General features: G+C 45.1%; 1 protein-coding gene across 1 annotated transcript; it reads right to left on the bottom strand.

Moving 5' to 3' along the window:
• Positions 1-10: 10 nt before the first annotated feature.
• LOC140207124 (uncharacterized) lies at positions 11-8,932 on the bottom strand. The gene is made up of 2 exons (XM_072275455.1): positions 7,816-8,932; positions 11-3,550 (listed from the first exon to the last, which is right to left on the bottom strand). The coding sequence occupies exon 2, from the start codon at positions 3,181-3,183 to the stop codon at positions 2,230-2,232; it is 954 nt and encodes a 317-aa protein (XP_072131556.1). The 5' UTR covers positions 3,184-3,550; positions 7,816-8,932; the 3' UTR covers positions 11-2,229.
• Positions 8,933-16,635: the final 7,703 nt, after the last annotated feature.

Genomic DNA, 16,635 nt, shown 5'->3' with positions numbered 1-16,635 from the left:
TTCCAGCTTAGGCCATGAACTTATCAATCGCCCATCTGTGGACACTTTCTGGAGGTCCAAGATCCGTGTGCTCCACGACTGCTGGACTAAGTGTGTAAATGTAGGAGGGGACTATGTTGAAAAATATATGTGCTCGGTTTTCTAAAATTGACTCCTACCCGAGGCTGCGAACATATCAATCACCCCTCATATATATTTCCATCAAAAATGAACGGGATTCATCACTCCCTGTGTGTATACGCAATCGTGTAAGAAATACAGACCAGAAAACTTCAATGAGAGGCCAAATCAGAAAAATGAAACATCACTATGGAAGTATGACCCTCCATGGGAGAGATCCCAGTGATCTGAGCAGACGGGATGGTGACAAGGAAGCATCGAGAACCTGACTGAGAGTTGGAGAACTCTTCCCAGAAACAGAGGGGGTCCTTGCAGAAATACAGGGCAAGGTGGTTCCAAAAAGGAAAAAAAAAATCAAAAACACATGAAATATAAACAAACAAAGCAGCAAGTGCAAAAAATGCCAAGAGAAACCAGACACAATCCAACACATTCCAGGATCCTGCAGCAGTTTAACTCAATCTGATTACTTACAGTGGCAAATATCATTCATCAAAATCTTGCTTTAAAATACAAACTCATGAACGCCCTCCATCAATTCATAAAGGTACCATAAATTCAAGGCAGATCCAGAAAATCTGACAAATCATATGATAATCAATACATTATTTCAGATAGGACAATCCATAATAACCATCCGGATATAATATTACAGGATAAACAAGCAGGAACAACTCCCTCAATAGATGAAACCATTCCCAACACACCCTCACCACGGGTATTGTTTGTGTCATCAGTCAGACAACCGAATTATTTTCCATGTCAATCAGCTTCCAAATGTTGTTACTCTGTCATTCGTTGCCACGCCCCGCTGCTGATTCCCTTCTCCTCATCATACGTTCTTACCCCGACCATCGTCCAGAGCCCCAAACTCTGCCCTGTGCAGACCCGACTCTGGTTTCTGACGCTGCTCCACTGAACATCCAACTGGTGGTTTCCCATTCTGCTTTCAGTCTTTAGAGGACAGTGGTGTTTTCTAACAACCCTTTAGAAGCAGGGAAAATGACCCATAATGTGGAAATCAGCCATCAATAAGGAGGTTAACTACCAATGTTATTCTTCCTCAGCCCAGAGATAAGAGGGGCGAGGTACATCTCAGACAGAACTGCAGTCAGCTCGACTTCTTCAGTCTGCAGAAAATTCAAGGCAAACCAATTCACCCACAGAGTGGTGACTGTTTGGAACCCATAAGCACAGGGAGAGCGAGAGATGAACAACAGGGCAGGATTTCAAAGGACCGTCGTGGAACAGAATCACTGGCAGGGTCCAGCCGGCCTGAGCTGACTCTCTACTGCACACTAGGTGTATTATAAGTTCACCAAGTACCGGAGACAGAGTTTAAAATAGAACTGATTTATTTGTCTCAGATCCAAAATATTGAACTCCAGTCCCATTAAAGGTGAATATGTCGCAGATGAAACTCCTCCCATGCCCAGTGACCAGGGTGCAGAACTGGGTGTGGTGAGCAGCAGCAATTATTGCAGAGTTCAGCACCGACAGTCACTCTCGAAATTGCATTCAGCACAATGATGGACAAATATCCAGCATGCAGCTTAATCAAACTTTCTCCCCAGTGTGAACCCGGTAGTGTATCACAAGTGTACCACGCTGTAAGGTTTCACTGCTAAAGTAACGGCCTCTGTGCAGTGTTTCACTGCTGAGGTAATGGTTTCTCTGTAGCAGCAATGTTTAGGTTACGACTGGAGATAACAGGGTTTTGGAGTGTGGGGCTATCCAATGACAGAAATGTTCTTCCTTGTGAGTCTGGAAGAGAGGTTTCATGGTCTTTTGCTGGGGAGAGATGAGAAGACGTGAGTGGAGAGAGTGGGCCCATTTTCTTTTTTTTTTGTTTTCTTTACTGACCCTACAGTCAAAGTAAGAATTTTAAATCTCATTCATTTAATCACATATTGTGTACTGTTGTTATTTTGGGGTACTGATTTGTAACAGAGGACACATCACACAGCATCCACCAAAACGAGATTTCATAAGTTTCACCCGGCTGGTGGGCTATCACCCCCTATATTAAGCTGCTAGCCAAAGCGAGAGTTACATAAGATTACATTACTGAGTGAATCGCTTCCCACATTCACAGCAGGTGATCAGCCTCTACCCAGTGTGAACTTGCTGGTGTCTCTGTAGTTGAGATGATCGAGTGAATCCCTTCCCACACACTGAGCAGGTGAATGGCCTCTCCCCAATGTGAACTGACAGGTGTGTCAGTAGGCGAGATGACCGAGTGAATCCCTTCCCACAGTCTGAGCAGGTGAATGGCCTCTCCCTGGTGTGAACAGACTGGTGTGCTTGTAGGCTAGCTAACTGTGTGAACCCCTTCCCACACTCTGAGCAGGTGAATGGCCTCTCTCCAGTGTGAACTCGCTGATGTACCTTCAGATGAGATGACGAAGTGAATCCTTTCCCACAGGTTGAGCAGGTGAATGGCCGCTCCCCGGTGTGAACTCGCTGATGTACCTTCAGTTGAGATAATTCAGTGAATCCCTTCCCACAGTCTGAGCAGGTGAATGGCTTCTCTCCAGTGTGAACTCGCTGATGTACCTTCAGATGAGATGATTCAGTGAATCCCTTCCCACAGTCTGCGCAGGTGAATGGCCTCTCCCCTGTGTGAACTGACCGGTGTCTCAGTAGGTGAGAAGATTTAGTGAATCCCTTCCCACAGTCCAAGCAGGTGAATGGCCACTCTCCGGTGTGAACTGACTGGTGTCTCAGTAACTGAGATGACGAAGAGAATCCCTTCCCACAGTCTAAGCAGGTAAACGGCCTCTCTCCAGTGTGAACATGCTGATGTATCTTCAGTTGGGATGACCGAGTGAAGGTCTTCCCACAGTCTGAGCAGGTGAATGGCCTCTCCCCAGTGTGAACTCGCTGATGTACCTTTAGTTGAGATGATTCCGTGAATCCCTTCCCGCAGTCAGAGCAAGTGAACGTCCTCTCCCCTGTGTGAACTGACCGGTGTCTCAGTAGGTGGGATGACTGACTGAATCCCTTCCCACAGTCTGAGCAGGTGAATGGCCTCTCCCCAGTGTGAACTCGCTGGTGAGCCATTAGGTCAGACGACTGAGTGAATCCTTCCCCAAAAATTCAGCATATAACCAGCGTCTGCCCAGTGTGAACTGACTGGTGTGTCCACAGGTGGGAAGACCGACTGAATCCCTTCTCACACACAAAACAGGTGAATGTCCTTGTCCCAGTGTGAACTTGCTGATGTACCTTCAGTTGAGATGACCGACTGATTCATTCCTACTGTCTGAGCAAATGAATGGGCTCCCCACTGTGTAAAATGACAGGCGTGCCAGCAGGTCAGATGATCGAGTGAATCCCTTGCTCCACTTATTAAATGTCTGGACAGAGACAGCAAAACTGGTGTGTTGTGTTCGAGATTCCCGGAAACAAATTCCTCGTCATTTTTAACCTGCAAAAAAGATTTACAAAACCGATCAATGGGTATAGGACAACATTTCAGATGAGATCACTTGATTTGTCAAGGTGTGAACTGACATCACACTGTTACTGTGAGGTTCAACCCAAGTTAGAGAGAGAAATCATCTTCTAAATGGGCACAGTGCTGGTATCTGGAATGACCATCAAATTCTGATGCTCTTCCTGAATGAATGGGGCATTTCTGCCATCTCCAATCTGTGACCTGGCTCAGTTTGACTCTCTCCATTGGTATTATTCCCTGTTCCCACTGAGCTGCATGGGTGCCTGGCCCCACAGTAACTGAAACACTCTCACACGAACAGCCAGCAGTGAATTCCACACACCCACCACTCTCTGTGTAAAAAACTTACCCCTGACATCCCCTTGGTATCTATTTCCAAACACCTTAAAACCATGCCCCCTCATGTTACCCATTTCAGCCCTGGGAAAAAACCTCTGGCTATCCACACGATCAATGCCCCTCATCATCTTATACACCTAAAAAAGGCTCCAAACATAAACAAGGAAGTTATACATTGCTTTGAGGATTTGTTCGAAGTATACAAAATTATGAGGGTATAGATAGGATAAATGCAAGCAGCGTTTTCCACGGAGATTGGGTGGGATGACAACCAGAGGTCATAGGTAAGTGGGGAAGGTGAAAATTTAACAGGAACATGTGAAAAAGCTGCTTACTGCAATGGTCGTGAGAGTGTGGAATGAGATGCCAGCATGAGTGGTGAATATGAGCTCAGTTTCACCATTTCAAAGAAGTTCAGATGGGGGTCTGGATGGTAGGGGTATGGAGGGTGATGGTCCCGGTGCAGATTGGTGCATTAGACAGCTTAAATGGGTTTTTTTGGCATTGACTAAATGGGCCAAATAGCCTGTTTCCTTCCTGAACTTCTCCATGTTTCTATGACAGAGAAGCTGGCCAAACTTGTTTGGAAGGGAAAGATAGGAGTGACAACGGAGCAGCAATGGCTGGAGTTTCTGGAAGCAATTCGGGAACTGAGTGATCGATACATCCCAAAGAAGTGGAAGCATTGGAAAGGCAGGAGGACACAACCGTGGCTGAAATGAGAAACCGAAGCCAACATCAAAGCCAAAGAGAGGGCAAACAAAAGAGTAAAAACTATTGGGAAACTTTTAGAAACCTACTGAAGACGACTAAAACAAAGTCGGATGAGCTCAGCGGGTGGAATTATGATATTGTAGTCATTAATGAGTCTTGGTAGCACCCAACAGTCTGAGGCATTTAGAGGAACAAAATATCCGGGGTCTCAATATCTCTTGAAAACCAAGGTTCCCTGCACCAGTTACCTTTCAACTTTTATTTTTGCAGGCTCATACAAACTCTACACCCTCAAAATTTCACTTCTGAAGGCCTCCCACTTACCACGTACTCCTTTGCCAGGAAACAGCCTGTCCCAATCCATACTTGTCAGATCCTTTCTGATACCATCAAAATTGACCTTTCTCCAATTTAGAATCTCAACCCGTGGTCCAGACCTCTCTTTTTCCATATTTACTTTGAATCTCATGGTATTATGATCACTAATTTCTGTCACCAGCCCTGGATCATTTCCTAACAGCTTATTGCACACTTCTACGTTGGGAATTCTACGTACTGATTAAGGGCACATTTGACAAACTCTACCCCATCTAGTCCTTTTACAGAACATGAGTTCCAATCAATATATGGAAAGTTAAAATCAGTTACTGAATCAACCTTTGTTTCTTGGCATGCTCTGCGATCTCTCTACAAATTTGTTCCTCTAAATCCCTCAGACTGTTATGTACAACCAAGTCCAAATAATGGCCACAACATCATAATTCCCTGTCCTGAGCTCATCTGGCTTTCCTACGATGCTTCTTGCAGTGTGATATACTCAGCTCAGCACATTCATCGCACCATGCTCAATCATTTGATTGCTGACTCTATCTGAGGTCTGAACAACATCTGACTGGTGTCAAGAAAACAAACTCTCCCTCATTGTCACAAGAACAAAGGAGCTGATTGTGGACGACAGGAGGAATGGAGACAGGCTAACCCCTATTGACATCAATCGATCTGGGGTTGAGAGGGTGAACAGCTTTAAGCTACTAGGCATAAACATCACCAAGGATCTCACATGGTCTCTACATACCGGTTGTGTTGTGAAAAGAGCACAACAGCAGCTCTTTCCCCTCAGGTGGTTCAAGAAGCTTGGGATGGGGCCCCAAATCCTCAGAACTTTCTACAGAGACACAATTGAGAGCATCCTGACTGGCTGCATCATTGGCTGGTATGGGAACTGTACCTCCCTCAATCGCAGGACCCTGCAGAGAGTGGTGCAGACAGCCCAGCGCATCTGTAGATGTGAACTTCCCACTATTCAGGACATTTACAGAGACAGGTGTGTAAGAAGGGCCCAAAGGATATTGGGGACCCAATTCACCACAACCACAAACTGTTCCTGCTGCTACCATCCAGGAAACGGTACCACAGCAAAAGGACCAACAGGCTCCGGGACATCATCTTCCACCAGGCCATCAGACTGATTAATTCATGCTGATACAATTGCACTTTTGTGTTATATTGACTGCCCTATGTACAAACTATTCATTATAAATGACTATAAATTACACATTGCACATTTAGATGGAGATGTAACGTAAAGATTTCCACTCCTCATGTATATGAAGGATGTATGTAATAATGTCAATTCAATTCAAATCACCTTCTCCAGTATCTGTTCTGTCATTTGGGCTCCCATTCCCCCTACAACTTATTTCAACCACATCACCTCTCCCCCCAAAATAGCACGAGCAAATCTTACCCCTGCACTAGGATATTAGTCCCCTCTTGTTCTGTTCCCCTAACTAACAAATCCCATGTCACCCCTTTGACTTTCCTCTGCCAGGTAATCCCCCCGCCAACATTTTCTAAAGTGGTCCACCTGTTGTTGTGTGGGATAGCAACAAGAGTTCTCTGCGATGGCTATTTCACCTCATTCCCCTTCCTGACTCTCACCCAGTTTCCTGTGTCCTGCACCTTGGATGTAACTCACCTCTCTTCATGTCATATCTATCACCCCCTCCAACTCCTGGCTGATCCGGAATTCATCCATTTCAAGTCAACTCCTTAGAGTGCAGGGTTACAAGCTGCAGCTGGATGCACATCTTGTAGGTGAGGGCATCAGGGACACTGGAGGTCTCCCCACATTCCCACCAATGTCCCCTCTAATTTGTAACGACCAGTGTGCACATTAATCTTGTACTGTGCATTTTTCACCCAGTGACAACATGTTCACAGTAAATTTATATAGGAGAGGTATTCATTTTAACAACTAGCAAATCACTGTCGATAGGAACTGTAATCTCATCTGGGTATGGTCAGGTTCATCTACACTCTCACACAACCTATGCAGCAGGCTTGTAACAGGTAATGAAGGATTTTCTCACCAGAGCTTTTTCACATTGTCCATATGTGGTTTGCTTGCTAAATTATTCTTTAAAAAGTCAGATTTCAAAATATCACTCCACTTCTTCCCACTTGCAAATTCTCCAGCAACTTTTGCATCACCGCAATACACGCAGGTAACAACAGTTTCTGTATTGTACATAAATATTTCCCCTGAACCCTCCCCCAAATGACTGACGGTGGTGAACTCATTGATGGTAATGCCAATGAATATAAAGGGAAACGCAGTATTCTGTCTCACTGGAGTCTGGCACATTTGTGATGTGAGAGCTATTTATTGCCCAGGACAAAGGTGTTTGATATCATTATGTACCCAGAGAGAACGGGTCAAAACATGTCCTCGCGGGTAGAAAGGTCCAGAACAAGAGGAGGTAGAACAAGCAACACACACAAAATGCTGGAGGAACTCAGAAGGCCAGGCAGCATCTATGGAAAAGTGTACTATTGCTGAATTCCGGCATTTTGTGTGTGTTGCTTGGATTTCCAGCATCTGCAGATTTTCTCTTGTTTGTGATTGAAGGTAGAACAAAGGTGATTTTCTCAACTGCTGATGTAAAAGATTTTGTTCCCTTTCTCCGAGTTCCCGATCCTTGCATTTAGACAGCTGGAGCTCAGCTCTGTCTGAGAGATCCATCGGTTCCCACTCCCTCATCAGCCGGAAGCTCCCCGGGGCCCGTGCAGGGATCGTGGGGCTGAGAGAGGGGGAAGAGAACAGGACTGTCCCAGGAGCGCGGGTCACTGCAATTGCCCCTCAGTCGGTAGTGAAAACGGTCTCACGGAGAAACACTTACCACAGCGATATCCGAGGCCTTTTGTGTGCTGCGCATGCGCGATATTCGGGAGCGGCCGCAACCCTGACGCCTGCGCATTCGATCGGTGCTTCAGCGACAGCGAGAATTGTTGCAGAGCTTTCAGGTTAATCACGGAGTCATTGAAAGTTTCTGCAAGCACCGGTTCAAGCATATACCTCAGTGTTTTTTTGTGTAGGTAACTCAGCACCTCTTTTAACGCAGAAAGCAGCTCCCATAAAACAATACACTTAATATCAGCAAACTTCCCGCGTGTTTAATGCCAAAGTAGAACATCCTTACAAATGCAGATATAAAACACAAGAGATTCTGCTGTTGCTGGAGGTGTAGACACATACACATAAAATGCTGGAGGAACTCTGCAGTTCAGGCAGTAACTAGGCAGAGTACACAGTCTAGGCATGCTGAAGGGGCTCGGCCTACACGTTGTCTATTTATTCTTCTCCACATTGATCGCCTGATCTGTTGATTTCCACCGGTATTTTGCAGAAATTAAACACTTTTTTTTTCGATCAACCAGTTTCCAAATGTTTCTGATCTTTCATTTTTAGCCGCATCCTGCTGATCTGATTCCTCTTCCTCCTCCTCCTTGTAAACTCTAGTTCCCATCTCTTTCCGGAGCCCCAAACCCCTGACTCAGGCTGGTAACTCTTTGGTTTCTGACTCCCCTCCATCGAAGATTCACTCGTTAGTCTGCTGTCAGACTTTAGCAGCGCATTGCAACAACCCAGCTGTCTGAGGCACAGTCCTTTGAAATTAGTGAAAATGACACCAAAAGTTGAAAAGAGCAGGGAAGGAGGAGTTTAACCGCCTTAGACCAGAGCCCTGAAGAACGTGAAAACCACGGTGAGCTCATCGTCTTATTCCGTCTGGAGAAAATCATGCAGGAAATTCATGCAGGTGGATAAGATAATGAGAGGCATTGGTTGTGTGGATAGCCAGAGGCTTTTCCCAGGACTGATTTTCCTCCCTGATGTGAAGTTGCTGGTGTTGCAGCAGCTGGGATGATTGAGTAAAACTCTTTGCTCACTCCGGACAGAAATGTGGCCTCTATTTATTGTGAACTCACCGGAGCATCACAAGGTGGGTTAACTGAATGAGTCTCTTCGCACACACGGAGCAGGTGAACGGCTGCTTCCCAGTGCGAAGCTGTTGATGTATCTGCGATGTCCGACTGAATCCCTTCCAAAATGAGAGCCAGTGAATGACATCACACTGCTACCAACGTCATGGCAATGTATCCAATCAGATCACGGACATGGGCACGTGATCGGGCTCTCCTGGTAGCGAGTGGGGCGCTGTCTTCTCCAGCATCTCCGCCTCCACATTCAAGGATCGGCGGCATTCAAGCGCTGGTGAACTGACAGATACAGCGGAACTAACGGGCTGTTGTGTTTGTGATTCCCATACACAAATCCTTTGACTTTACTACACCGTTAAAAGTTTACAAAGCCCGTCAGTGGGTGAAGGACAACATTTCAACTTAGAAAATTTCAGTCTCCATGGTTATTTCTGATAAAAACAATTTCACAGCTCAAAACAATTCGGAGGAACAAGAAACACACCCAAAAAAACGCTGGTGGAACGCAGCAGGCCAGGCAGCATCTATAGGAAGAGGTACAGTCGACGTTTCGGGCCGAGACCTTCGTCGGGAGAAACTGAAGAAGAGAAAGTAGGAGGGAGAGAGGGAAGATCCAAAATGACAGGAGAAGACGAGGGGGGAGGGGTGGATCAAAGAGCTGGACAGGTGATTGGTAAAAGGGATACGAGGCTGGAGGAGGGAGAGGATCTTGGGAGGGGAAGCCTGGGGAGAGAGAAGGCGGGAGGGAATCCCGGAGGGTGGCGAACAGGCAAGTAGTGAGAGGGAGAAAAACGAGAGAGAGAAAAAAGGGGGAAAATAACAAATATATTTTAAAAACATAAATAACGGATGGGGTGTGAAGGGGAAGAGGAGCATGAACGGAAGTTAGAGTGGTCAACATACATGCCATGGGGTTGGAGGCTACCCAGACAGAATATGAGGTGTTGTTCCTGCAAGCTGAGAATGGCTTCATCTTGACAGTAGAGGAGGCCGTGGATAGATATATCAGAATGGGAATGGGAGGTGGAATTAAAATGTGTGGCCACTGGAATAACACGACCCTTCTTGGGCCTGCAGGATGTCCCAGTCGGTGTTGTAGGGACCAGTGCTTGGAGCCCAGTTGTTCCCAAACTGTGTCAACAATTTGGCTGAGGGACCAAATAAATATTCCTCAGTCTACTATTGACAAAAAAATGTATATTTATATCCTGAAAATGAAACCAACTGTATATTAAATCCCGAGGGTTTCGGGAGTTTGGAAAAATTAAATCAGGTTGTCTGTGGGTTTTTGTTTCCCGGGGTTTGTTTCCACGCCCTGATATCTATGGAGTGAAGCGGGAGTTCAGAGCCGACACAGCGGGGTCCGATACAGGTCAGACGGGGTAAGTTACAGGCGACACTCCGCTTCGGGACCATCAGCACCGGAACATTTAGAGTAACGCCGCAGTAATTCGGAACAGAGAGAATATTAAATAAAACCAACACGGGAACTTTCTGATCCGATCCCCTGACAGAGTGTGAAGGAACCGCGGCGAAGAGTAGTTGCGGAATTTAAAATAAGCGAGCCGAGCCGGGCCCGTGTGGGCGGAAGCCGAGGAGGAGATCGATGCCTGCGAACGGGGGAAGTAAATCTGCAACGAGCTTTGAAAACTGTCCGTGGACAAAGTCGGAGACAGCGGGGCTGAGCGGGACCGGACAGTGTGAACAGATGTGACCGGACCGCGGGAATCATTGTCGCTGAGAAAGTTGCCGGCTTTGCATATCAGTCAGAAACCCGATGGGCAGAGAGTTACACTGATTTTCCAAAGCGCTCCCGGCCTCCTTCCCGAACCCTGCTCTCCGTGCAGCGTCCCGGACCGGAACGTTTCTCCCGGCATCGGCACCTTTGGGGCGCCGGCGATCGCCGCCTTCCGCGTTTTAAACCTCCGGGAACGAGCTGCTCTCCATTTCCAGCATCTCCCTGTCCCGGGACCCACGGAGCGGAGAGACAGTAACTCACTCGCTCTCTCTGTTGTTTCCCAGTGAATTTAGTGGCGATGGTGATCCTGTCCCGGGGAAAGTGCGGCCTCTCCACCCGCACCACTCGCTACCTGGTGGCCACGCAGCGGCGGATCTACTGACCATCGTGTTTGCGGTGATATTGTGGCGGGTCGGTTATTATTACTTCCCCGGGACTTTCCTGGACATCACCCTCGTGTGCAGTGTGATCTCTGCCCTGGGAGAGGCAGTCACAGACTTTTCGGTCTGGTTCACCGTCACTTTTACTTTTCATCGGTTTGTCGACATTTGTTGTCAGAAGTGGAACATAAAATATTGCACCGGGAAAACTGCGGCTGTGGTTCTGACAACACCGGCGTTCTGCTCTGTTTTATTAATGTGCCCGAATTTATTATATATCATCCTGTGAATGTGGTTGACAATATACCCCGGGACTGTATTGAAATACCGGGCTACTAGACGGATCCCGGGTGGGTGGGATATGACCGGCTTTCTACCGTCCTAACGCCATCACACCCGTTCGTGTTAATACTGTTCAACGCTCTGACAGTCAGACACATTTTAGTGACCAGTCGCGTCCGTGAGGGGCTGAGGGGTCAGAGCAAAGCGGAGAACCGCAGTGACCCGGAGATGGGGAGCAGGAGGAGGTCTGTGATCTTACTTCTCACCATCTCCGGCAGCTTCATCGTCCTGTGGTCGGTGAGTGTTGCCGAGTTTCTTTATAACACCATCGCCGGACTGGATCAAAATAATTACAACGATTCTGAATACATGTTTCAACACACCGGAGACATGCTGATGATATTAAGTTGCTGCGCAAACACGTTTATTTATGGGGTAACTCAGTCCAAGTTCAGAGAGCAGTTCATCAGCGCAGTGAAATATCCGCTCATGTCAATTATTCAACTAATTAACAGATAACATATCTAAGCTCTTCTCGGCGGCGGTCGCAATGTTTTCGATCTTGACTCTACAGAACCAATGATCATCGGAGGAATTGGCAGCGGGGAGAGTAAATCTGGTTTAGAGTCGAAGAGAAACACAGCCCAGGAACAGAGTCTCCGACACCCGCACCCCGCCACCTCCTCTCCTACCGATTATTAAACTCATCCTACCTTTTATTTTCAGTTTTACACCATATTCCCGCCCTCGTCACCGCCAGACCCTTCTCGGTCTGAGAAAGCGAGACAGGTTCTGGGGACATTCAGGACCATATCGGCAAAAATGCAACTCATTAGTTACTTTCGTCTTTTGCATAAGAATGAAATGGAAAAAAAAGTCAACAGTCTACACTAACTTACAGTAAAGCTTGCACTTGTCCATCGCATTAGACAACGATGTTACGGAGGAAAGTTTAACACCACAGAATCCATGCATAATTGGGAAATTTTCACCGAAACCTCCGATGCCTGCTGTGCTTCAAGGAAAATAATGTCATCTCACTTCCTGATTTCTAATAAAATTCCATCCGATCAAATTGCGTGTTGACTCTCCTCTGCATTCACTCCAGTAGAATCGCGTGTTTATTTTTATTTTTTATCTCAGCTCAAACTGATAAAAATTGCGGTATGGACACGGACAAGCCCACTGATTTCTCAATCGCTTGGAACTCTCGGCCTATTCTGATGCTGTTGCGTATTGCGGCTGTCTGGAGATTTACATAAATATTGTCGTGCGGGTCGAATTGTTTAATATTGTTGTGTGGTGACTTTGGAATGATGCCAGTCGTTTATATTACAAATAGGACAATGTATACCCTGCTCGTGTACCATAGCCTTTCATTTTCCTCTTTAAGGTTAGCATATTTCTGCTGTTTCTCACTATTTGATTTTCATGTGTTGTGTGTGTTCGGAATGGCCAGACCTATTATCCTGTAATATTAGATCCGGACGGGTTCCAGGTGTTGCCAAATCTCTAATCATGGATTGGTCGTAATAGACTCCAAAACTGGATTAGGATTGCATTTATAATAACCCATAGAATGTTTCATGATTTTGTATGTTAAAGCAATATTTTGGTGAAAGACGTTTGTCACTTGATTGTACCTGTGTAGGACTGAATTAAACTGTTGCAGGATACTGTAATGTGTGGGATATTTTCTGGTTTCACATGATATATTCTACTTATATCGTCTTGAATTTGTTAGTTTTTTTACTAGCAATTTTTTGATGTCTTTGTCTTAACCACCTGGTCCTGCATTGCGACAAGGAAACATTCTGTTTCTGGGAAGACGTCTCCAACTTTGAGCCAGTCTTTGGACGCTTTCTTGTTAACACCTCGTCTGCTCAGATCGCAGGGATTTCACCATGGACGGTTATGCTCATCTCTTGGCTAACTCTTTTTTCTATAGCAGTGTTTGCCAACCTTTTTAGCCCAACACTCACATACTCTCCCGAAGCACCTTCGTACTTTGCAACGCCCCTCTTAGGCCCAATATACTTTGCGTCGCCCCCATAGTGTAAAAACATGGCTACCATATGCTAACATGAGAAAAATATTCTGCTTTAACTTCTTACTTATCTTTAAATCTAGATTTCACAGCACCTGCCTGCTGCACAGTAGCTGCGGGATGTTGACGATAAATGACACAATAAACTTGCAATTTTATTTTCATAAATTCCACTAAACCAGCATGGCATCCTGTCATATATGGTGCTCTGTCCGTTGCATAAGAAATCATGTTCCTAGTCAGAATAATTTTGTTATCAATTTCACTTTGAGCTCGTCGTGGACTGATTCTCCGTTGATATCCTTTTCAACTTATTACAATTGAGAATCTTTTGATCAATTTTTCCAGTTTTGATGAACTGTTCATATGCCGTTATCAACGCCTTGTTGTCTCGCACAGTTGACTCCCAAATTCTGTATTTCTTGTAGCTCTGTGCATAGTGATACTCAATGTCTTTACTCGTTTCATCACTATGACGAACTAAAGATTTAATACTCAGAGGAATGAAACGGCAGGTCTTACTAATCTTTCAGTAATTGTATGAGATCTTGCAGACTTTTGCTATCATTTTGGAAATGTTATGAGAAGCAGTGAGACCACGATCAAAGTCATTTGCAGCTTTCTTTCCAAATGACTCGAGTGTGCTACGCTTTTCAGATGCTTCTTTCGTCTCCCGGGACTGAGTAAAACCATGAGTAGCTTTTTCAGTGTGTCTTTTATGGAAGTGTTGCTGCAATCTTGATGGTTTTGTTGTTTCATTAGACAATTCAGTATTACAAATAAGACATGTTGGGCGTCGCTGATCTGATGGAAATGGAATAAAACAATACTCCAGGTATGTAACATTCTAAAGACGCACTTTCTGCAGTGTCTATTTCTCAGCAGGATTAGAATTCCAGGCTTCACCGCCTTCAAATCATAAGATCATAAGATACAGGGACAGAAGTGGGCCATTCGGCCCATCAAGTCTGCTCCGCCATTCAATCATGGCTGCTCCAATTCTTCCAGTCATCCCCACTCCTCTATTTTCACCCCATACCCATTGATGCCCTGACTAATCAAGAAACTATCCATCTCTGCCTTAAACACAGCCAATGACTTGGCCTCCACAGCCACTCATGGCAAAAAATCCCACACATTTACCATCCTTTGACTAAAGTAAATTTCCCTAATCTGTCTGTCCTCTTGTAGCTTCTCAATTTCCTCAAAACTTCCTGTCCCTCCAAATGACTTGGTATCATCCGCATCTTTGCAACAAACTCATCAATTCTGTCATCCAAGTCACTGCCATATAACATAAAAGAATCGGTCCCAGCACAGATCCCTGTGGAACGCCACTGATCACCAGCAGCCAAACAGAAAAGGCTCCCTTTATTACTATTCTTTTCCTCCTGTCAATCAGCCGCTGCTTTATCCACACGAGAATCTTTCCTGCAATATCATGGGTTCATAACTTGCTAAGCAGCCTCATGTGTGGCACCTTGTCAAGGACTTTCTGAAACTTCAGCTACACATCATCAACTGAATCTGCTTTGTCTATCTTGCTTGTCACTTCTTCAATGAATTCAAATACTTTCAACATACTTGTCAGGCAAGCTTCTCCCTTGCTGAAAACGGTTGTTTTTTTCATGTGCCCCAAATACCCTGAAAACACATCCTTAACATCCCACTCCAATACCTTCCCAAAGAGTGAAATGAGACTAACTGGTCTATAATTTCCGTTCATCTGCCTCCCTTCCTTCTTGAAGAGTGGAGTGATACTTCCAAATTTTCAGTCGTACGGAATCATGCCAGATTCAATTGATTATTGAAACATCATTACTAATCCCTCCACAATCTCTTCAGTCACCTCTTTGAGAACTCTGGGTGGCCTGTTTACCTTCAGACATTTCTGTTTCCCAAGAACCCTGCTCCTGAGCAATGTACTATAAACATTTCTGACCACTGACATCTGGACTTCCACCATCCTGCTGGTGTCTTCCATAGTGAAGAATGATGCAAAATACTTACTCAGCTCATCCGCGAGCTCCTTGCCTCTATTACCACCCCTCCAGCATCATTTTCCATTGGCCCAATATGCACTCTCACCTCTCCTTTACAATTTATGCACCTGAAGAAACGTTTAGTATCCTCTTTATTGGCTAGCTTACCGTTGTATTCCATATTTTCCTTAATTATTTTTTTAGTTGCCTGCTGTTGGTTTTTAAAAGCTTCCCAATCCTCTGACTTCCCACCATTTTTGCTCCAATATACGCCTTCTCTTTGGTGTCTATGTTGGCTTTGCCTTCCTATTCACCACAGTTGTATCACCTTGTCTTTGGAATACTTCTTCCTCTTTGGTTCTTATAAATCCTGTGTCTTCCGAATTACTTACTGAAATTCTAGCCATTCTGTCGTCATCCATTCCAGTGTTCCTTACTTACCAATTTAGGCCAATTCTTCTCTCATGCCTCTGTAATTATCTTTATTCTACAGTTATACTGATATATTTCACATTAGCTTCTCCTTCTCACATTTCAGGGTGAATTCTATTATATTAAAATCACTTCCCCCTCTGGGTTCTTTTGCCTTAAGTTCTGTAATTAATTCCTGTTCATTGCACAACACCCAATCAAGAATGGCTGATCCCCAGCTGGGCTCCACCAGGAGCTGCTCTAAAAAGCTATCTTGTGGGCATTCTAGGAAATCTCGCTCTTGGGATACAGCACCTCCCTGATTTTCCCAATATATCTGCATGACTATCTCCCATGGATACTGCAATATTGCTGCTTTGACATGCATTTTCCCTCTCCCGTTGTAATTTGTGGAACATATACATACTACTGATACTACTGGGGGGGGGGGTCTCTATAAAAATCCCATCGGTGTCTTTTCACTCTTGCGGTTCCTCTGTTCTACCCACAATGACTCAACACTTTCCGACTCTTTCTAATGATTTGATTTTATTTTTTACCAACAGAACCATACAACCTTCTCTGCCTACCTGTGTGTCCTATTCAAGAAACATACAAGTATATGGGACACATGAGACCCTGCAGGTGCTGGGAATCTAGAGCAATACACACAATGTGCTGGAGGAGATCAGCAGGTCAGGCAGCATCTATGGTTGGGAATCAAAATTTTGGGCCAAGACCCTTCATCAGATCGCTTCATACACAGGTATCTGGAATATTAACAAGCAGAGAAAATAGAAAGTAGTGTGAAAAAGCAAAAACATGTTTCAAAATTTACTTCAAGGCTTAAGAACATTTGCCTAACATATTTCCGTGGTATA

Source organism: Mobula birostris, chromosome 13, assembly GCF_030028105.1.
Source record: "Mobula birostris isolate sMobBir1 chromosome 13, sMobBir1.hap1, whole genome shotgun sequence".
NCBI classification, from domain to species: Eukaryota; Metazoa; Chordata; class Chondrichthyes; order Myliobatiformes; family Myliobatidae; genus Mobula; species Mobula birostris.
The sequence above is the reverse complement of the archived record's forward strand: the minus strand, read 5'-3'. Positions and strand labels throughout refer to the sequence as shown.